General features: G+C 36.7%; 1 protein-coding gene across 2 annotated transcripts in view; it reads left to right on the top strand.

Annotated features, from left to right (window-relative positions):
* Positions 1-2839: 2839 nt before the first annotated feature.
* LOC107654534 (rho GTPase-activating protein 23-like) overlaps positions 2840-23089 on the top strand; it is an 83681-nt gene continuing 63431 nt past the window's right edge. Inside the window, exon 1 of one of the 2 annotated variants that reach the window (XM_016441651.1) lies at positions 2840-3271. In XM_016441651.1, coding sequence (XP_016297137.1) covers positions 3263-3271 — 9 coding nt within the window. In that variant the 5' untranslated portion in view covers positions 2840-3262. Of the gene's footprint in view, positions 3272-12773; positions 13036-23089 lie in introns of those variants that run through there. The other variant, XM_016441649.1, reaches the window with a different exon arrangement.

The following is a 23089-nucleotide window of genomic DNA, read 5'->3' as shown; positions in this document are numbered from 1 at the left end:
GAAAAATTGAAGGGGGTCTGAATACTTTCCGTACCCACTGTATATATATATATATATATTTATTTAATTTTTTTTATCAGTCTGGCGAGTAAACAAAAAAAATTACTAGCCAATGGCGATTCAATTGCCAAGGTGTCCGTAGAGGGCTGTTAATTCATTCCAGTTTGTAGATATTTGCATCTTAATGTTTTTGGAGATTTTTTTAAGTCCACAGAATCCCTCCTGTAATGGAGAAAGACAGAGAAAACTGGTGAGGAAAAATAATATAAAGAATGAAGGAGTGACAACAGATGAGTGAGGCAGAGGGGAAGTGTGACAGATAATGTTTCCCAGACTTGGCTCTGCTCCTGTTGTGGTTGGGTGAATCATGGATTTTCTCCAAAAAATGGAGATGGAAATGACCAAGGATGTCTTTTTCCTGATTAACCAAGCATGCCTGTTCCTTCCAAGCCTTTCCTGTCTGTATACAAGGGAATTTGTGTGCGAGTGTGTATGTCTGTGTGTATGTATGTATGTGTGTACTATAGTTTGGGGGAAAATACATCCCCAAATGTGAGTTAAAACTTACAAAACCTTCCTTTGGGGGCATCCAAGGGTGTCATCAATTGAAAGACTCTGAGAAAAGTAAATAGGCCTACTGTTTTGTATCTGATAATGTAAAAGGCTTTATCTGTTACATTGATTATACTTGGCTTTATATACAAATAGAAGGTGTAGGGTACAAACAACATTTTGGTGTTTTTGGTGTACTAAACAAATACAAACCAATACAGACATGGATTTTTTTTTCACAGGGGATGCCTTTACCAAAATAAAAGTCAAAAACAATAAAGGTTTAAAAAAAAAAAGGGGGGGTTGGTAAGGCTTTTAATGCTTTAAGAGCATTAAGAAGAGACATTTGAAAAAATACAATAAACAGCAATATTATATAATATTATTACAATTTCAAAGAGTTAATACATATATATATATATATTAAAATGTATTTTTTCCTGTAATGGCAAAGCTGAATTTTCAGGCATTACTCCTGTGTCACATGATCCTCCAGAAACTATTCTAATATGCGTGTTTGGTAAACATTTATTATCATCAATGTTATCTTATTGTTATTAAGTTACTCTGTACTTCTTGTTTATTAAACTGTTGTATAAAACCAATATCACACTCATGATTGTGCTGTTGATTGGAATATATGTGATTACAGTCTTGTGATTACATTATAATTCAGAATATCAGGATATTCAGAACAGTATATTGCTTGTATGATATGAGATGCCATAGCAGTCACAAAATATCATTGCTTATTGATGAAATACATTAAAACCAGAGAACAAAATGTTTTAAATGTCCTTTTATTATTTCCACAGACCTATACATAACATATTTTTAACATTTTAACCAGACTGATATTTACACTTTTAAAAATAAAGGCTCCAAAGGGGGTGCCAATGTTCATTCTGGTATCCCAAACCAGAGATTAAAGTAACAAGGTTCTTAGAACCATTTTTTTTAGTGCAAAGAACATTTTAATAATCTAAGACCAAATTAGACCATTTTCTAATATAAAGAACCTTTTGTGCAATGGAAACGTTCCATGGATGTTGAAGGTTCTTCATGGAACCATCAATGCCAATAAAGAACCTTCATTCTTAAGAGTGTACAGGTTTTCCAGGACTGTAGGAACATGACATTTATATTTCATCTCTAAGAGTATGAAAAACATGCATGCCTTAAGCCTGGCTCAAACTATAGGATTTCCCCCTCCCGAGAATCGGAGCAAAAATCTTGTCGAGCCCCTCGATCGGTCCCGATGTTCGGCACGGATTATCTGGTAATGTGAGGCGTTCACCGATCGAATCTTGCACCTCCCGATCTGCTCGCACACAAATCGGGGCCGCCCCGATCATATCAAACATGTTTGATATTTAGGATTTAAATCGGTCAGTACTTTCACAATAGCCAATGTGCGACCGCAAAACAGCTGCTGTACGGCCCCCTTGTATAGTGGAGATGGAGGAAACTGCTTCTTGACGTTTTATAGTAACACGACTGTCTGTATAATGTGTCGAAAACGTATGGATTGAAATCGGGATGATGACGGCTATATGATTACGTCAGTACTTTCACAATAGCCAATGCGCGACCACAAAACAGCTGCTGTACGGCCCTGTTGGATAGTGGAGACGGAGGAAACTGCTTCTTGACGTTTTATAGTGACACGACTGTCTGTATAATGTGTCGAAAACGTATCACAACTGTAAGGAGAAAGAGAAGCACTGGAGTGAAATCGCCTCAGTTTTGAATGTACCGGGTGAGTGTAGAAAGCAGCTAGCACACTAGCTAGCATATGTAAACATCACTGAAATATCAATGACGATCTGCTGCCTCTGGCATGATAATCTTAATATCTTGTAGTGTGTCATGCGACACGATGTTAAAAAAATGTCGCTCTCTCTCTCACACAGCAAAAGCAGCCTTATTTCATTTATCCGCAAACTGCATGTAGCTGCATGTTCTCAGCACAGCATGTTGCTGCAGAGTCTCACATGAGCATGTCGCACTCACATTATGGCTGCTGTGCTCTATGGTTGCCAATGGTGACAGAAGCTTCCTCTTAGGCATGAGCCTGGCTGGGCATCAGTGGGGTCCCACCATAGATACAGAAAAAGCTTCAGTTCATTGGGTCCCACGGCCCAACGCTGGGAGTCACATGGTACCACTGTGACCAACCCCCCTCTTCCTCTCCCTCAGAATCCATGAGTGGGGGAAGGGAAGGAGAGGAGGGAAGTGGGGAGAGAAAGAGGGAGGGTTGAGTTGGAAGCATGAAGGCAAGGTGAAGAGTGTGAAGCAAACCAACCAGTGAGAGGGATTCTCGTATCCTCTGCCGTAACGGAGTAGAGGAAATCATAGCCACAGCCCTGACCCTGTGCCTTTGCTTTAGCACATAGCCTGGAGCAAAGGATCACAACAAAACCAGACAGACAGAGAGAGAGAGAGAGAGAGAGAGAGAGAGAGAGAGAGAGAGAGAGAGTGGCACAGATAATAGGAACACTCTGGAGCATTTGACTGGATAACAGGCTGTCGGGAGAGGGAATGCATCTCAGCGGCTCATCTTCAGGGAGCCTCCCGGTTATGTAAGGACGTCTGTGGATTTTTGTAAGGATTGCTTAATTAGGGGAGGATACTGAGGGAATATTGCACTGAGAAGCCGGAATAGTGTGCCATGAGTGGGAACAGGAGGCGGAAGAAGGATTGCTGAAGCATGGAGCAGGTGAGCCATATACAGCCTGTGTACTATTACACAGAACAAACATGTTTCCCATTTCATGCCAGTGATGCTTCGGGCAAAAGCAAACAGCACAGCAGGATGCTTGCATCAATCTCTTAACAGCAAGACAACCCTCAATACTACCGTGCGGCTTGCTTTGAATGTTTTTAGCTTATTCTGTTCATGATTGTCTCTTTGTGATGCTGATGTCATTCAAAGAACATCATACAGCATTTCATCTAGAAAGGGTGTTGGTATCAGAATCACCATTTGATTTGAATACAGTCTTTGCCGTATCACTGCTTAAAATCAGATAAGAGTAACCTTAAACTTACTCTGCACCTAAAACAGGAGCACGCAGATACTAGACCAGTCAAGTATCATATTTGATAACTGCAGATTTAGGTAAGCATTGTACTAAAGTTTAGGGTAATTTTGCACTTAAAGAAACATGACAGATTGTTAACTTGATTAACCCCAGTGGGGAAATTACTAGGGTTATAGAGGTGCTTCTGTAATCACCAAAAAAAAAAAGAAAGTTGAATGCTAAAAATATTGGGTAACACTTTATTTTAAGGTGTCCTTGTTGCATGTTACATGTACGTACTATTATAATAACAATAAATTACGCAGAATTACATGCAAGTAACCCTAAGCCAAACCCTAATCCTAACCTTAACCATATAGTAAGTACATGTAGTTAATTACTTTTACTCAGTATTAAATGTATAATTACACTGTAACAAGGACGCCTTAAAATAAAGTGTAACCAAATATTGGAAAAGAAAGGAGACGATAAATAAATGGCAGGTGAAATGCATATATTACATTATGATTTCTTAAACTCAAAAGAACTCAAAAAGCTGATGATGGATTCACAAATACAGATTTTACAGACATTAAACATTCCACTAATATAGAGCTAATATTAAATGTTGATTTTGAATAGTCTTAAAGGGTATATGATTATTAATTTCTATAAAAGAGTTAATAGTAATATTGATTATTTATATAGTATTTATTAAATATTGTTACTATTATATATATACAAAAGTAAAATGTATGACAAGCAGCTGCATTTCTTTCATGCAGTGACACTAAAGAGAAATAAGGATGCTGATTCCCTGCTGAATTTTCTGCCTGAGCATTATGTCACAGTCTCAATAGTCTTGCTCCTTTGGGACAGCCATGGTGGGTGCGAGAGAAACACCATGACACTGCATTTTGGTTGCGTTTCAGCCACGTTTGAATGGCATTTAGCAAAATATTTATTTCCTAAAAAATCTTTCCCTCTCTTTAAGCGGGTTGCGTGCTGTTTTTCCTGCTCTCCAGTGATGAATTATTCATGCACTCATTCAGACGGGGACACGGCACGTCCTCAGCCATGTCTCGCACTGGGCTAACGTCAACCAGGTGATGTCATCCCCATGCAATAGTAGGGATGTCATTGAATAGGACAGTTGCATAATTAGAAACATTACATTGTGTGAATGTGTGTGAGAATACGAGGACATGTGAATACACAATACTTCAAAAATATTATATAACATCATTATATTCCATTATTCCACATTATATGTCATTATATTCCTTTGTGTGTGTGAGTGTGTAAGTAATTTATGTCTGTTTAATGACATATTAGTTTGTGACATGATCCTTAGCTTGATTTATGGTAATATTGTGGTGCCAGATGTTATATAATATCTCAGATTCCCATTTCCCCTGTAGATTTATAGTGTTTGACATTCAGAAGTATCACTCATGTGTAATTGAGTGTTAAGAGAGGAATAGGAAGAGGCTGTTATGGGCAGAGCAGGTCAGAGCTGAACAGGGACCTGATCCAACCTCAACAAAAATGTGTGTTTATTTGTGCAAATGCATTGTCATGGAAAAATGCCAACAGGCACTAACAACTAACTAGCCAAACAACAGTCCACCATGGACTGAGAATAGCAGTAGATCGATACTGCGAAAAAAAGTAACACACTTCTCTGCTCTAATTGGTGCAGGGGAGTATAAGGTAAAAGATAAATGCTTCACATACTTGACATTTTCCCTGGACTATGATACAGTCCAGAATATGTGTGTGTGTGTGTGTGAAGGTTGTCTCATTGATTAGGTGTATGGAATGACTGTAGGACAGTAATAGTAGCTGGCTCTGTAAGCACAAGTGCAAACCTACTAAAAATAACAGCTGAGTTCGTCCTGATAGTTTCTTCTGATCTGTTTGCAGCTCCTTCTTGTCTTAACATCATCAAAAAGCAGTACATTTATCTATGATATGTATAAAACAGCTAGGCCCATGAGCCAAGACACTGCTGCAACTGTAGTCAGTAATGCAGAAACAGACAGTTGGCACAAGCTGGTAGCGTGCTCATGGGATAGAGCAGGGGTGGGCAAACTTGGCCCTTCCAGGCCAATTTCCTTCAGAGTTTAGCTCCAACCCTAATCAAACACACCTGAACCAGCTGATCATTGTCTTCAAGACTACTAGAAGGCTACAGGCAGGTGAGTTTTTATCAGGGTTGGACCAAATCTCTGCAGGAAAGTGGCCTGGAAGGGCCAAGTTTGCCCATCACTGGGATAGAGGGCTGTAGTGATTGAAGACTTTCACAAAATGAAAGAAGTGGCTGTAGATGAATCAGACCTAATGAGGAAGGGGACCCGGTTCATTTGATTGGTCAGTATTTATTGGTATCTAATACGCAGCAATTTTTTGTAATCTTTTTTTAAAATAATTTCGCTCCACCTTTGACTTTCCATTTTGGCTAAGGTGACAAGCCTTCATATTAGGTGTGTTCAGCTTCGGCTGGCCTTACCAATTGGTGTGATTTGCTTCTTGCAGTCAGCTTCATCTCTGAGTGAAACTTGCACATTGTTCTCAGATGATGTGGATTAGATGCAAGATCTGCCAAATAAACATACAACAGAAACATTTTATTCAGTACTTTTTCTACTGCTTAATACTGCTTCTGCATGTACAAGAATAATGTTCAACATATTATTTAAATACCAATAAAGTGGAGTCTATATATTCTTATCAGTTTCATTGGTGGTGTCGGAAAAAGTCAGATAAAATTTCTAACCAATCCATATTTTCTTAGTTTTGATTCTCCCCACCAACTTGTCTTAAAGAAATCGTTTAACCATAAATTAAAACTTGCTGAAAATTTACTCACCCTCAGGTCATCCAATATGTAGATTAGTTTGTCTCTCCATCTGAACAGATTTAGAAAAATTTTGAAGTTACAAACGTCTTAATGATGAATTTGTTTTTCACATTCGGCTTTTGACTTCACAAGATATTAATTGATGGACTGGAGTCATGTGGATTACTTGTAGATTATTGTGATGTTTTTATCAGCCGTTTGAAATCTCATTCTGGCGGCACCCATTCACTGCAGAGGATCCATTGGTGAGCAAGTGGTGCAATACTAATTCTACCCAAAATATTTTCACTCAATATTTAATTAATTACCACCTACTGCTGTTATTGATGTAACCTGCAGAAGGAGTAGCTGTAAAATCCCGACAGGCTGATAGTCTCTCTGGAATGTGTGGAAACAGACAAGGGGAATGATAGAAACAGTGAAAAGTCCTAGTGCTGTTGACAGTATATTAGTACACTTGGAGTGGTGCATTACTTGTCACATTACGGAAGTAAAATGGCTTGTAAATGGATCCTTTTATGAACAAACAAAAAATTATCTCTACCAAGAGACTTTATTTCTTCCCTTGCTCTGACTTTGAATCAAGTTTTGGTCTCATCTTACATGAGATTTGTTTTCACCAAACTGTCTACGAGCCATTTTTAATGTGTCTAGGGAATGGCTACAAATGTGCACACAGAATCTGTGAGATACTTCACTGCAGTTTATTGAAAGGAAACTGCAGATGCTCCATCAATATCAGCATTAAATCATTCCAGATCAGCACTCAGACAGCAACTGTGCATTTTATACTCTGTATCTAGAAGACACTTAATAAAACAAGTTTCCATTTGATGTAGACAATTAATTTACTGCAAACTTTAGGCCATCTTTCTTCTGAAGGCTCACCACAAGACAAAAGAGCTCTCATGTTGTCTGGATGAGCCTGTTTTCTCTGCTGCTGTCTGAGTAGTTATTGACATTACAGCTGGAGCTAATGACCTGTTACTTCATCACTGTCCACCAGCCCTGAATTGCATATATGAGTGAGAGAGAGCGATTGAGAGGTTGTCTTGCACTCGTTCATCTCTGTCTCATTCATAGTTTCTTCATCTTGTGCCCTCTTCTCCACCCTTTCACATCCATTAGCTCTTCTATTCTGCCTCTGTCATTTATTTCATCTCTCTCGTGGCCATATTGCGATATTTTGGGTTTTGGTATCATGCTGGTTAGATTACGCAGATTATAGATTATATTTGGAGGGAAATTCATCCCACTCTGCAGTTAGTGGGCAAATGGCTGAGGGTTTGTGCTCACCGAAGCAGATGTTTCCATGTTTAATCTGCATGTGTTTCCACATGGCAGCAGAAAACGGCCTCATATTAGCAAACTAACTAACATTATTGATAGATTTATAATGCAAACATTGTTTTTGTAGTTGCAGTAAATTATAAGGGAGGTTACGGGGCAAAACTATTGCTCTTAAATGGAGCATGGACTGTCTGGCTTTAAAGAAACTGGCATGTACTTCTAAGATATGTTTTACAGATGATGCGCTTTCCAGATCTTGATGTATTTAACAGAGTCAGCTCGCTTTAAAGCAATGCCTGGGACCAGTTGGATTGAACATGATATTAGGTTATTATACTCAGACATTTTTTGTAAATGTTGGTGACGTCTCAAAGGAGCTAATTTAATGAACTTTAACCCAAAAGTAGAAACAATAACATTTCTTCTAGCATTTAATATCTATTTTCTCAGTGCTGAAATCGTTCATGAACATTTCAAAACCACTGTAGTGCATGTATGGATGTTTTTGAACATGTAGGAGTCAGACAGAGGCATTATCCCTTTGGTGTTTGACCTTTAGCCCAAAGGAAGTGATGTAAAGAGAAAGGAAATAGTGGTATGTATGCTATGCCACATGTGAATTATGAGGAAACAGGACGTTAGCGCTTTACAAGCACCATGAGATAGTCTCAGCGACCAAAAACAGCCTCAGTATCCTCATCACAGCTCATAAACAGAGAAAATGGTAGTTCATGTAACATAGTACAGTACAATTCAGAGCATTTCCTCTCACTCCGGTTATTTTTTACCCTTTAGTGCTTACCCTTCCTTCCTCCAGTGATAATATAGCACAGTATCACAGATGTTTCTGCTGCACAGTCATATATTCATACTATATATAAACACTGCTTTCTAAGGGCCTCGAAATACATTAAATATTTATAGCAAGTAGTCAACACTTGTATAAGTAAGTTTTTAATCTAAGTCAGAGTTGAGTAATTGTTGCTGGTTTAGTATGACGTTTCGTTCTTTCTTTAGCCCGGTAATTTGTAAAACACACAAAATCATATCAGTCTTCCACAACAAAGCACGTCTCTTCATCGCCAAAAAACTGAACAACGTAGTTTTACGACAGGTTGTAGGGACCACAGACATGTGACCCTGTGACCCCTCCCTCCTCCTGTCCCAGACACATACAGTGGGGTTCAACCATATGAGTCCATATTAATCTGGGATTTTTTACTTAAACTTGGAAATACACAAAAGGCTTTGGGATTTTTAGAAAGTATAAACAAAGAAACATTATGACGTAAAATGACTAAGAGAGGTAATTCAATGAAATGAAATGAAATGAAAGTAAATGAGCGACACTGATCAAGTGACTCTTTGTACAGATGGTCAGATGCTCTTCTTCTCAAAAAAGCTCAAGATGCTCTTTGAATCGTCTCAAATCATGCTGGATCATATGACAATCAAATTCAAATTTAAACACCAACCTGTGGGGTTCATGCAGCTTGAGTGCTGTTGTTATTAAAGCAAATACATGCAATTGTTATGCTGATAATATAAATTCTAATGTAAAAAAAGTACTAAATTAGAAATATACAAAATTTAGGCATTTTCATTATGGGACTCTATTTGAACCCCACTGTACATCTTCGTAAAGAAATGGGAAAGACCCACACACAGCTTGAATTTATAGCCTAACATTAGATCATTACATAAAAACACACTGTAGTACTAAGTGTAGTTTTTACAAGCTAGCTGACGGGCTTTATTACGAGCGCTGCATGGATGATGATGATGATGATGATGATGATGATGATGAGAGAAGCAGATGGGAACGACTCTGCTGGAGCCATATACACGCTTGATTTAACAAATGTTTTGCTACAATGCATAAGAGTGAATTTAACACAAAAGTAAATAAAAAGAAAAAGTAAGTCTCATATCTTGCCATTTTTCTTATGCTACTTTACTTAAAGCAATCAATGACCACTTATAAGTAGTAATAATAATAATAATAATAATTTTAAAAAATTCTCTCAAACAGTCATAAGATCAGATATCAGATCAGATGAAATAAACAATGTCAAGATATGATACAGTCCATTATTCTGTAAATGAAGTAGATTTAATACGGTGTTCATTGTGTGTTATAAATAATCATACTCTTAAACTTATAACCACAAATACGTAAGTATTATGATGTATTATAATTGTTATAGTTGATATAACATATTATAAGTTTTTTTTATAATGCATTATGCATTCATTATAATGCCTTAAGAATATCCTTATAATGTATTATAAATACGGGCTTCATAGAAAGTGTTACTGAAAAAGTTTTTTGAGCCCAAAAGAGCTTAATAAGCAAAAGGGCAACAGAATGGAAATTATGTGATAAATAACCTACATGCGGCTGTGTTTTGGCACAGAGCTACAGTCTCTCAATCGCTGTATCTCCTCTTATCTTGTGGCTTGCAGGGTTGCAGTTATTGGGATAATTTGATCTGGTTTGGTAGTAAGAGAGGATAATGGGCACTGGAGGGGATTCTGAGCTAAACACTCTCTCTCTCACAAGCACGGACACACACACACCACACATTGCAGTTAGGAATGAATGCATCAGTAAAAAACACAGATGCATTGCCTGAGGCATACAAACGTTCAAACGTTTGAGGTTGAAAATATTTTTTTTTGTTTTTAAAATAAGTCTCTTATGTTCACCAAGGCTGCATTTATTTGATCGTAAATACAGTAAAAACAGCAATATTGTGAAATATTATTGCAATTTAAAATATTATTTTTTTCATTTTAATATATTTAATATATTAAAAAGTATATATTTAATATATTACAATTTATTTTATTTTATATTTAATATATTTTTCTTAGATGGCAAAGCTGAATTTTCAGCATCATTACGCCAGTGTTCAGTGTCACATGATCCTCATAAATCATTCTAAATATGCAGATTTTCTGCACCAAAATAAATAAATAAATAATACAAATATCGTTACTTTCCAGGCTACTCCACATATTGTGGACCACTACTGCCCTCAAAACTCAGATAAACACAAAATCAGCAAAACATTCAGTGGAGTCAGTGGAAGGGCCCAGTGCCACGTTCTCTGTGTTTTCTGCAGCACCAGCAGTGTGTTTCTCATTGCCCTGAGGACGAGGAACTTTAAGGTGCTGGCTGATGGTCTGCAGCTTTCCAGAACTCCCTAACTCTTCAATTCAATACAGTTCGGTTTAATCAACAAGACAGCATACAAAAGAAAGGTTTTGTTTTGTCTTTGTCCCGCTGTGACCTAATGTACTCCACCGCTGACTTTCTTAACTTGATCTAAGTGAGCACAGAAGTTAAGTCACTGTTTGCCATGTCTCCAGGCAGCTTTGTCAATGTGCCGCCGGTCGGCCAATAACAATGAGCCAGCTTGAGTCCACTTCCTACTGTATATTTACTTGACAGTCATTTCACACCCAAGTCTTCCCGCAAATCAAACTAACATACCAAAGACAGGCAGCTTCAGTTCTTCAAGGAAGTCAAGACTGAAAAACACAAACATGAACACTTTTGTGAGCTATTTTTATTCATTGTTTCTAAGTAAGACTTTAAATCCAGCATTGTATTTTTCTGTGGTAAAATGACCGGTCTAAAGCAGTGGCCTTTAAATCAATACTACATTTGCTCGTCTGTTTGCCTGCATCTCATTGATTGATCTGTCATGACCACAGCGTGACCTGCAGAGACTGAAGCGCCTATGTTTATTCGTCACATTCTGCAGGTTGCATTGGTTATAGTTCCCAATCTGTAACCTCTGACCTCTCCAGCTCCCATTTTCCAACATGCATGATTCATAACCATCCCATGTTGTGTCACTCTTTCAGAGAAAAGTATTTTTGCCATGATTTCTCTTTAATAAACCATTGATGAGTCAGTATGTGTCAGAATATACACTAACAAAAGTTCCATGGTAATACCATGTTTTTTAGCTACCATGGTTTTACTGCAAGTCTGTCAATCAATGGACATGTCATTTACTACAACTACTAATAATTAAATGGAAATTATATATAAAATCATGTTTTCAGTGTTCATGTGTTGTATGTTTACTGTGCATTTGCGGTATATATTTTAAAATATATCTTTAAAATCTTTTTGTGGCAAGCAATAAACTTTAAGTGTAAAATTACATTATGATAAAATGATTACTGTAATATAAAAATCAACTTTTCATTATTTATACAGGTAATTTTTATATTTGATATGCAGAGTTGATGTTTAGTTATTTAATAATGACATTTTTATTTAAGCTGTTATTTACACATTTTTAAAACATTGTTTTCCAATTTTTGACCGAGTAAAGATAAAAACCATTTTTAACCCTTTAATGTTAAAATGCTAGAATACACGTGTCTCTCTTGAGAATGAATGGCTGTTAGGCTACATAAGCTATAACGTTTATTTTTATGGACAGTGTTTTGGACATGTACCATGGTTATACCATTAATAAAGATATGCAAATGTAACATGATACTGAATGTTTCATTTATGTAGCCTATCATGATACTGAAATGTATTTAATGTGATTTTTACATGGTAGCCCAAGAATATCATGGTCCATTGGCAAAAGACACATATAAAACGCACTGTTTTTACTAATCATTTAATACCACGGTATTTTCATCTGATTCCATCACTTTACCATGGTCATTTTTGTAGCTCGCTGCTAGTAACATATAAAGCAGTCTTGGCAGTTGTATCTTTCTCTCTACACGCTCATACTTTACTCACCTTCCTATTTTCTGTTATGTCTTTTCGTTCCCGTCTATCTTTTTATCTGGGTACAAAGAGGGCTTTGTTTTCCTGGCCTTGAACGCACCGCGCTCTGGCGCCCGTCACGCGTCCTGCTACTTCACAGTTTCCGAACGCAAACGCAAACGCGAAGCGGCGTTTCGCGTAATAGCCGCCAGAGGACGCGCCGCGCCACTCGTTACCACACAGATTAATGCAACGCGTTGTGCTGTAGTAGGACAGGCCAGTGGAGGAACTGAACGGATTTGCATCGGGGCGAGGGAAGAGGGAGGGCACTGCGGGCAGCCCAAACAACGGGAAAGAGGCGAGGGGACGGAAGAAAACTGGATAGGTGAAAGCCACGGTCCAAGATAAATCGCTCAAAGCAGAATTATTTTATACACATCTTAATCGCGACCCCACCGGAACCCCCTCTCGGTATCCCTCTTCAAAACAATTTAAGCTGTCCAATGAATGGAGTTGCATTTTGCCTTGTTGGAATACCTCCGTATCCAGAACACGAAGTAAGTAGCCTTCAAGACTTTTCCCTCACTTTAACACAAAGTGCACTGAGCATCGGATGCTCCGCAAATGTTTGTGTAAAGCCGAGTTGAACATCGTTGTGTGTGTTAAGCACTAGTGTTGTATTAGTCAGAGAGCATGATTTCCTAAGAGGATTAAGTAGCGTGGCTACAGTGTATACAAACAGATGACACCGCTATTCTTACAGAAACTCGTTTAAACCGCGCGCTTGGGTTAATGATCGCATTTTACCCTTCAGTAGCTTATGAAGCGGGTATTTACCGTGATAAACGACTGAAATGGTCGAACTGTAATATAAAATCACATTGTTGTTGTCAACGCTGCCGTGAGCTCAGGATTCAGCTGCACAGCCTGTCAATCAATCAGTGCACAAGTCATTCACGTATTTATCAATGATTTAACTACAAACTCACGAGTTCAGTCTGTTGGTATTGTTTTCTGTGCATAAATATCTTTTTTGTGGTAAACGATAAAGTTTAAGTGAAAATGCTCTTCATAATTATAAACACGTGTTGTGTGATGTGCAGAATCGACTTTTCCTTATTACTAAATGTAAAAGTTAATAAACTGGTATTATTTACAACTTTTTTCTCCTTTTATTGCGTGTAAACATGGCTGTTACATAGAAAGTTGTATGATTTATTCCAACAGTACATTATTATTAAAAAAAAAATCCTTTAGAAACCATCTGAATTTACAGATAAATACATTTTTCTGTAGATCTGATATTACAGAACTGATATTGGTGAAACTGATTATTGATTTATACCATAATATCACATTATAATATCACATATCACAATATCAAATATTCAGTGGTTTCTAGTATAGATATTATATAAATTGAGATTCAAAATTATTTTGTATGACTTCTTTGCAGTTTGATGCTGCTTGATCTGCTTGACTACTGACGGTTTTAAACCTAGAAAATGAATGGTCTGTTTTCTTTCTGGACGTTTCTCTCTCCAGCAGGCTGCTCTCCTTCATCTGTAGCCTATGTCTGTTTTTATTTATGAGGAGGGAAAGAGGAACCGTTTATTTGTAAACCACTGTATATTTGAGTGAGAGAGTGTGTATGTGTGTGTGTGTTTGGGTGTGCACCCGCACATTACAACATCACCCAGGACTATATAGCTTTACTGTACGTCTCAGATCTTTTCTTTGTCATAATTCTTGTTTTACAGTCAGAGGTTTTCCTCTGCTCTTTTATTGGACCCTTTTGATGTGAAATGAGGAAGGAAAGAATGTTCATGCGTGTAGTCATCAGGACTAAATGTTTTTTGTGCTTCGTTAGCAATAGATTGTATTCCATCATTTCTCTTATTGTGTCTGTTCAGTTACCTGAGATTTTACCACGCTGTTGGTGTTTGCAAGCCAAAATCGTTGTAGAGGGATCTTGATTTGCACCAAAATTATTTAGACGTTAAAAATGTCAGAATTATCAAATCTGAAAGCTTCTTCTGTTACCGAGACAAATTCATTGCAAAAATCTTTTTCTGATTCTTTTATGAGCCATCTTGGTGTCTAAGGATTTCAGTGGATGTATGAAGTCGGTTCACACAGGTGTCCTAACCACAGGTGTAGTTTATCTCTTTGTGCCCTAGAAGTGGAGATGGAAATATTGAAACTAGTTTGAGTTCTGAGAACATTAGTGATAGATGAGCTGCTGATTTAGACATGCTATTTAGCTATAATCTATATTTAGAGGTCATTGAGCATAAGACAAGTCTGTAGTGAATGCTGTAAAGTGAATCACTCAAATTTAATGGTTTGCTTTAAAAAATGAGCTGTGATACTATTTATAAATAAGCGATAATGTTTCATCATTTTGAATTCAGGTGTAGTTATTTGGGTTAACCATTTAATTATTTTGTTTTGTTTAGACTACTACTTCCATGTTATGTTTCTGATGTGAATGCACAACATGTGGTAATAACGAATGTCCAGCTCAGAGGTACAAGCTTTCCATGTGCACTTGAAAGCAGCACATGATTCATTAATGTTTGACAACCAGTCCAGATTTTGATCAGTATATAGATTTTTTTTTTTTTTGCATTTGAAACCTGACAAACTTATTTTTGTGAGGCGTTTTGCTTGAGAAATGGGATTGTTATATCTTTATTTCGAATACTTGACACTCGCTTTAATGTTTCAGAGATTCTGTATGTTAATAGACCTATTAGGCATGTTGTTGATTTGTTCTTTGTTGTTGTTTTTTTTTCATAAAAGGTATAATATTATAGTGGCATAATAATCTCCTAGAGTGTGACAGTAAAGTAATTTATGTGAGGAATTGAGTCTGTGTGTGAATATGACATGAATGTCCCCATGTCCCCAACCCACACAGAGAAAGAGAGAGGGAAGATAAGAGAGAGAGAGAGAGAGAGAGAGAGTGAATGTGCTGCTCTCTCTCCCAGTCATGCCTAATTGAACCCTGATTCAATTATCACAGAGCGGTTAGGCAGAGAGTAGGGGAAGAAAGATGAAGAGAGAAGAGAACATGAGAACACACTTCACTTCATTTAGAGAGATCAGCAGACTGCATTTAGTCTTCACAAACATCAGATCAAAGCAGTCAGTCATACGCACAATGAACACTTTCAAAACAATTTTGTCAGTCTGTTACTTAATTATTGCATGATCTGTATTTAAATATTTTATTTAATGAATCTAGTAATCATTAAACATACAGCTGTGATTTCCCCCTCTGCTTTAAAAATGCAATTCATTGCTAATTCATTAGAAGATTCAGCCTAGAGAGAGAGAGAGAGAGAGAGAATGTGTGCAAAACTACAAACTTAATGTTTAGGTCTATGAGAGAGGAGAGGGTGAATGTAAGAGTAGAGGTCCATTAGCACTCAGATGCTGTTTGAAACATCGTCACACAGGCCTCCAGAGCTGCTTTACACACTCCACTCTCTCTAGTTGTTTCATTCTTTATTCATTACTTTTGGTTTGGTGCATTTTTTTGTAATGTTTTGGAAGAAGTCTCTTATGGTCACTGGCTCACTGCCATTTATTTGATCAAAAAACAGTAATATTGTAAAATTTTAGTAAAATTTAAAGGAAATGCTTTCTATTTTAATGAATTTTAAAATGTAATTTATTCCTGTGATGCAAAGCTGAATTTCCAGCAGTCATTACTCCAGTTTTCAGTGTCATTATCCTTCAGAAATCATTTTAATATGCTGATTTGGTGCTTAAGAAACATTTCTTATCAATGTTGAGAACAATGGTGCTGCTTCATATTTTTGTGAAAACCGTGACACATTTTTGATGGGATTCTTTGATGTATATAAAGTTAAATAGAACAACATTTAGGCCTATTTAAAATACAATCTTTTATTAGCATTATATCTTTACTGTCACTTTTGATCAATTTAATGTGTCCAATATTCAGTGGGGTCTAAATGTCTAATCATATTCACAAACTGTGATTTAAATTTTTTTTAAAACTGTAAGTTAGTTATGAAATAAAATAAGAAATATTTCACATTCTGCAATGCATAGGTCACTAATCTAATGAGTAAATTAGTGACATTAATCATCACTCTTTGTACAGAAGGTCAGATGTTCTTCTACTTAAGCTCAAGGTGCTTTTTGGATCACATCAAATCATGCAGAAGAGCATGATCATCAGGTTTGATACAATTGTGACCATGGACCACAGAACCATGCAGTCATAAGAGTCAGTTTTTTGAAATTGCTTTCCATTGATACACTGAAAATCTTTTTTTCATTCATCCAATTAAAAAAATTGAGGGTAATGATTCACATCTATATTTTTTAACTTGAGCCAATGAAAAATAAATAACTTGCCCTAAACAATATTTTCTATGTCTATGAAAACTATTTTATAAAACCTGGCACAAAGTATATTTTTCTTGTTGAAGAAAGTCAATTAATTTAAATTGTATTTTTGATCCAAACAAAAAAATATCGATTTAATCCAAACAAAAATTCTCATTTAAGAAATTTCTTTTTATAGTTTTCATAGACATAGAAAATATTGTTTAGGGCAAGTTATTTATTTTTCATTGGCTCAAGTTAAAAAATATAGATGTGAATCATTACCCTAAATTTTTTTTAATTGGATGAATGAACATTTTTTCAGTGTAATTTCCAAGTTAAATCTATATCAGTTGTTTTATTTTTCCAATTGGTTAAACTAGAAAATTAAGAAAAAAAGCAAACAAATAAAGGAACATTCATGCAATTTTCTGTTTTATTTAAATTCAATTCCAAATGTTAATTTAAAAACACAACAAAACATGATTTTTTTTTATCTGAAAACATTTCCCCATAAAACATGATCAATAAAGACATTATCAAATCAATTAGATAATGCTGTTGTCAAATACTCAAGATCTTATGCTGCGTTCACACCATGTTCTACATAGAGCTGTTCATGTCCTTGGACCAGGAACTGTGCATTTCTATGGCAACACTATCGATGCCTAAATTAATCTGCAGCAGTCAGGTACAGTCATGTGGTACAAGTAGAAGCTCTCAGAAAATTCCCAGATTACAGATGGTAATTATGAGTTCTACAAGGACATGAATTCTTTTTCCAAGTTGGAATCTTGTAATTATGGCAAATACAACATGGGATGAATGCACTTATACGTACCTGGTTTACTGTAAAAAGAGCTGGTCTTTGGGTGATGTCAGACTTGTCGTTGACATCTTTTCTGTGAAGAGCAAACATTAAAGTTACAGTTTTTATAAGGACATCTGACTTAAGGGTTTACATTTTAATTGTGCAGTGTGCCAGTCAATAAAGTGATCCTCCTCAGAACAGGTCTCAGTTAACCCACATGATATACAGCTGCTCTGGAATTTTGCTCTGAGGTGGCATATGTGTACATTTTAGTGCATAAAGTAATTTAAATGTATGTACATGCCTGATGTGAACAACGACATTGTTTCGTTCTTGTGTAACGTCCATGTTTGAACATAGAGACAGAGTTTCACAGACAGGGTTTAGCTTAAGCCAGGACTAGGCCTTGGTTAAATTAGGATATTTAAATAACTTTTATAAAAATGCCTTAAGAACTTTACTGGTGTGCATCTTGAGACACGACAATGGCACTGACATATTTTAAGATGTGTCAGTACAAGATATTTTCAGTTAAGACAGCTTGAACGTGCATTTTAGTCTGAGACTGGCCTGTGAATCCTGGGGATAATGTAACGTTATGTAACGTTAGCTGTGCTCTCTTTTCACAGTTATGAGGGCCATACTTACACTTCCAAAGCATCTCTTCCATTTCTTCTTCCTTCCAAAACAAGATAGTCGTTAAGAGGGCTCCGAACCTAGATAGAACAGAAGTATATTCATCCGTTTTTGTATTTACACCGTTAATTAATTTATACTTACTCTTTCAAACAACAGCCATGTCTATTAAACGTGGTCGTTAAATTATTGTACTCACCATTGTTACACCTGGCTCAAAGATGTAACATTAAGGGAGACGACACGGCGGAATAACTTCAAAACATAATATTTATTACAACGAAATATAACCAAAATCAACAATCACAAAAGTCAGTTTGCCTGTCAGTAATATCAGTCAGTATGAAATGCAGGTGAATGGATGCACAAGTGAAGTGTGGTCAGCGCTAGTGAATGGATGCAAAACAAAACATAACGCCACAATTGTAGCACGGCTCTGGCAAACTGCTCGAGCAACAGAAGAGCAGCCGCCACCATCGTATCTCCTCCGCCGCAATCGCGGCTGCTCAAACAGTCTCTCGAGGAAAAGAAAGAGCGATAAAAGGTAAATGGCGGAAAATAACATACATACACCTAACTTATCTAAACAAAGTTTCCACCTTCTCATCCACAGCTCGTTGAATTCACTCACAATCACACAGTGAAAAAATGGTGTCGTTAACTGACTCGCAGCACCAGTGTGAGGAGGCGTGGTCATGATATAAACTTAATAATATGAGTTCATCTAACCTTGATATTTTACATTTGTCAAAACAAATATGTTTTAGTTGAGCTCTTAATGAAAAATATTTATATTTATCAATGTTTCGAACTAACAAAATATTACTTGAAAAATAAAACCAATAATGGTAAATTTAATTGGAAGACAATTTATTAATTGGATGAAGTACTGCTTGAAAAACTTTTTTTTCAGTGTGTATGGTTTGTTAGGATAAAGTTGTCCAAATGAAGTTCTTAGCAATGCATATTACTAATCAAAAATGAAGTTTTTATATATATATTTATGGTAGGAAATTTACAAAATATCTTCATGGAACATAATCTTTACTTAATATCCTAATGATTTTTGGCATAAAAGAAAAATCTATAATTTTGACCCATACAATGTATTTTTGGCTATTGCTACAAATATACCCGTGCTACTTAGTTTTGTGGTCCAGGGTCACAATTGTGGATGGATGGATGGAAAAAGAGACAAGGAAAGAGGATAGATGGGTAGATAAACGGATAGATGCAAAGATAGCCTGATTGAACTCCTTTTAGAAGATACTCAAATCAGTTCTAAAAATTGTTCATTAAGAGTGATCCAGGATTTCGATTGGTCAGACTGACACACAGGAGAGTGTTTTAGATTCTCTCTCATCTCATGCCAGTTCTCAATGCATCTGTGAGTTCGGGAAATTGTGCGGTGAATCAGGAATTGCTGTACACCGATCCATGACGCTACAAACCCAAATTTAGAAAGGCTTCCTTTCTGAGAAGCCTGATGGTCTGCGTGGGCGAGATGACACACACCCTCCGCCAGTGGTTTATACAAACAGAAGAAGAGAATAACAATTGATAATAATTGAACTAATCGAACAGTTCTCATCAACAGCACAACAGTGGCTTCCTGTGACATACATTGAAACGGCACCGAGCTACACTGCTCTAGCGCTCCACCCTTCAGATATCGCTGACTCATCGTATTGAAATGCAGGGGCACAGTATAAAACATGTGTGAGCAGTTTGCTGTTATTCACTGCAGTATTATTGGGACTGTATTTGAAGAATGATCGCTGTAGGCTTTAGATGTTGAATGCAGAGCCCCAGATGGGCGTTGGCCTCCACTGCTGTTCCCAGTGGATGACAGCACTCACATAATGGCTGCTTATTGATCTCTTTCTCTCTCGCGCTCTCCTTCTCCCCCTGCCAGTCTCTGTAACTTAAAGTGAACCTGATGAACCATTACAGAAGTGCTTGTTAGTCATGTAACTCTCGGTCTCGGTAGCCTGCAGTCAATCCAGTGACCTGTGTTTGATGGGAATAGCCATGACAGTGACTCAGTGACCCTGACCACCCATCGCTATCAGCAGCTCATCTGACTGATGGACTCATGAGTTTGTTTTTTGCACGCATGTTTGTGTATATGAGTTTTCTGTTGGGTTGCAGTCATTCATACTACAGTAGTTTTCCTTACAAAAACGTACCACATTAACTATTGTTTCTACTAAAATTGTTCTTTTTACAGTTACTGCTGTAAAATAGGGTGGTTATCTTAATTTCAGACATTAAGTATCCTGCATTGTAATGTTATACTTCATATAAAAATGTTTCAAATAATGGTTTTCTACAATGAGAAATCATTACAGTCAGTGTATCTTTAATGAGCTTTGCTACGCTATAAAAATAGGTTGCCAGATATTTGCCCTAAGAAATATGGTGACAATGTTTCTGGGATTACACGAGAGCATATTAGGCTACTTGAAGTATCAAAACATGCTTTTTAACCTTAAAAAGAACAGATAACCCCCATGATAATATCGGTGGTAAAATAAAAATAGTTAATCATTAGGCCATTAGATCTATCTATCTATCTATCTATCTATCTATCTATTATATAATATACATACACACACACATACATACATACATACTTTCACAGTGCACGCACACACAAAAATATATATAAGCTTTCTACAATTTTTCAAAATTTCAGGCCAGAAAACCTTTTGCACATTTGATTGTAATAACAGAGCAAAAGCCAAAACTTTCCATTTCTGTCAGTACAGAGTGGGCAGAGGGCAATTTTTGTAAGTATGATGAAAATGCCTCTCTTCCCACTGGAGTACATTCCAGTGTGCCCTGCAGAAAGAGAGAGAGTGGGAGCCGAGAGCAGAATTAAAGGAATAGTTGGGCAGGGCACAGGGCTGTTGTGCTGTGAGGAGATTCACACAATGACTCTCTCTTTCAGCAGAACACAGCAGCTAATGCAGCTCAGCTTGTTGATGGTACACAGCTGGTGTGTGTGAGAGAGAGGAAGGAAGAGAAGACAGATCAGACTGTGTGTTTAGCTATAACTCATTGGGCATGAGGTCATTGTCCAGAGTTTATCCATTCCAGTGATTTGAATCTTTACTGAAAAGATTTGTTCAGTGATCCTTTCTGTAGGTTATGTCAATACATCAGTAGAACCAGTCTGTCTATTGTAAGGGAATGATTCACTTAACAAATTAGTTCAAACAGATTAATTAAGATGTTAAAAAAACTGACTGATTCACGACCAAACCAGGTTTTACTACCCTTTATTAAAATCTGCATGACTGCAGATCTACTAATTTTAGCATCATAAGCAATTTCTCTTTATCTATTCTACAAATTTGGCAACTTTTTGACAATTATCAAGCTTTAGATAAAATCAACAATAGCCTAAATAATGGATTATGATTTGAAATAACATCTTTATTCATTTTAATGTGCATGGTTATCAGTAATTTTTATTTATTTCATAAATTGGTCCATTTTTTTGTCATGAAATTAATTCACATACCGAACCCACATTCAGTCAGTCACAAGATCCTTGGTCTTCAATTAGATGCCTCAGTTTGCTTCGTTTGTTCACATATTAGATACTGTTGTGTTCATTGAGATGGGTCATAAAACTTGTTCAGCGCCACTTTTGAGTAATTTATTCGATAGGTCCAACCAATTAAATTCTTCTTTACATCTGGCACTAAAATGCTGTGTGCTTGCACCACAGCAGGCATGTACATGTTAGTGAATGAAAAAATAACGAAATGAAAACAATTTGTTAACATAATCTATTTGTTCATAATTGAAACACCACTAGTGGCATTTTTATTCTTCTGCCAAGATGTGGTGGAACAAGGCCGGTTAGTCTTTATCACAGCCCATGTGCTGTCAGCCTCTTTTTTTTTTTTTTGCGTATCTTTGTGTTTTGGATTTAATGAGTTTATTGGTTTTTCCTTAACAACTTGCACACTTGTTGACCTCAGAATCATTTTTATCTTTATTTGTAAACAAATACACAGTTTAACAGGCTCACATTCTGTATATGACTGAACATTCAACTCTTGCCCTGTTAAGGGATAAGATGTTTTTCCCTAGGGAAGCGTGTCCAGGCAGGCCGGGATTGGAGCCTGGGACTTGCCTAGCTGGAGAGGCTGATGGAGAGATAATTCGAGCGTAGGGTAACACAGCAGCAGCCCGAGGGCAGGGAGGACAACTCTCCTAACACAACTCATTTATCTCATTCTCTCGCATGTCTACCCACTCCTGTCATATTCTTCCTTAGTTATCCATCAGAAAATCATGTTTTAATTCTTAAAGGAACTATATTCTACACTTTTTTTCTCTGAGGTCTAGCCTATTTATAATGTTGGTCCATGTTATTTTGCATCAAACAATTTAATTTAAACGAGCATTTTCAACATTTTTTGAATTATATCGTTCGTTAATGTGCCTTTAAGACATGTTAATGACCCCTGATTGGAATTTGCAGTGTCCTGCTTAAAAACATGCAATAAAATAGCACTTGAAGTTAGGGCTGCATAATTAATCGAATTCTAATCGCAATTACAATTATGGATGCCACAATTACGTAATCGTTCAAAGCGGCAATTAATCGTTCAAAGTCCACTTATGTTATTCTGCACGCTTAAGATATGTTTTTTTTCTATCTACATGTTTTCTTAAAGGGGTCATATGATGTTGCTAAAAAGAACATTATTTTGTGTATTTGGTGTAATGAAATGTGTTTATGCGGTTTAAGGTTCAAAAAACACATTCTTTTCCACATA

Source organism: Sinocyclocheilus anshuiensis, unplaced genomic scaffold (genome assembly GCF_001515605.1).
Source record: "Sinocyclocheilus anshuiensis isolate Anshui unplaced genomic scaffold, SAMN03320099.WGS_v1.1 scaffold419, whole genome shotgun sequence".
In the NCBI taxonomy this organism is placed as follows: Eukaryota; Metazoa; Chordata; class Actinopteri; order Cypriniformes; family Cyprinidae; genus Sinocyclocheilus; species Sinocyclocheilus anshuiensis.
The sequence above is the reverse complement of the archived record's forward strand: the minus strand, read 5'-3'. Positions and strand labels throughout refer to the sequence as shown.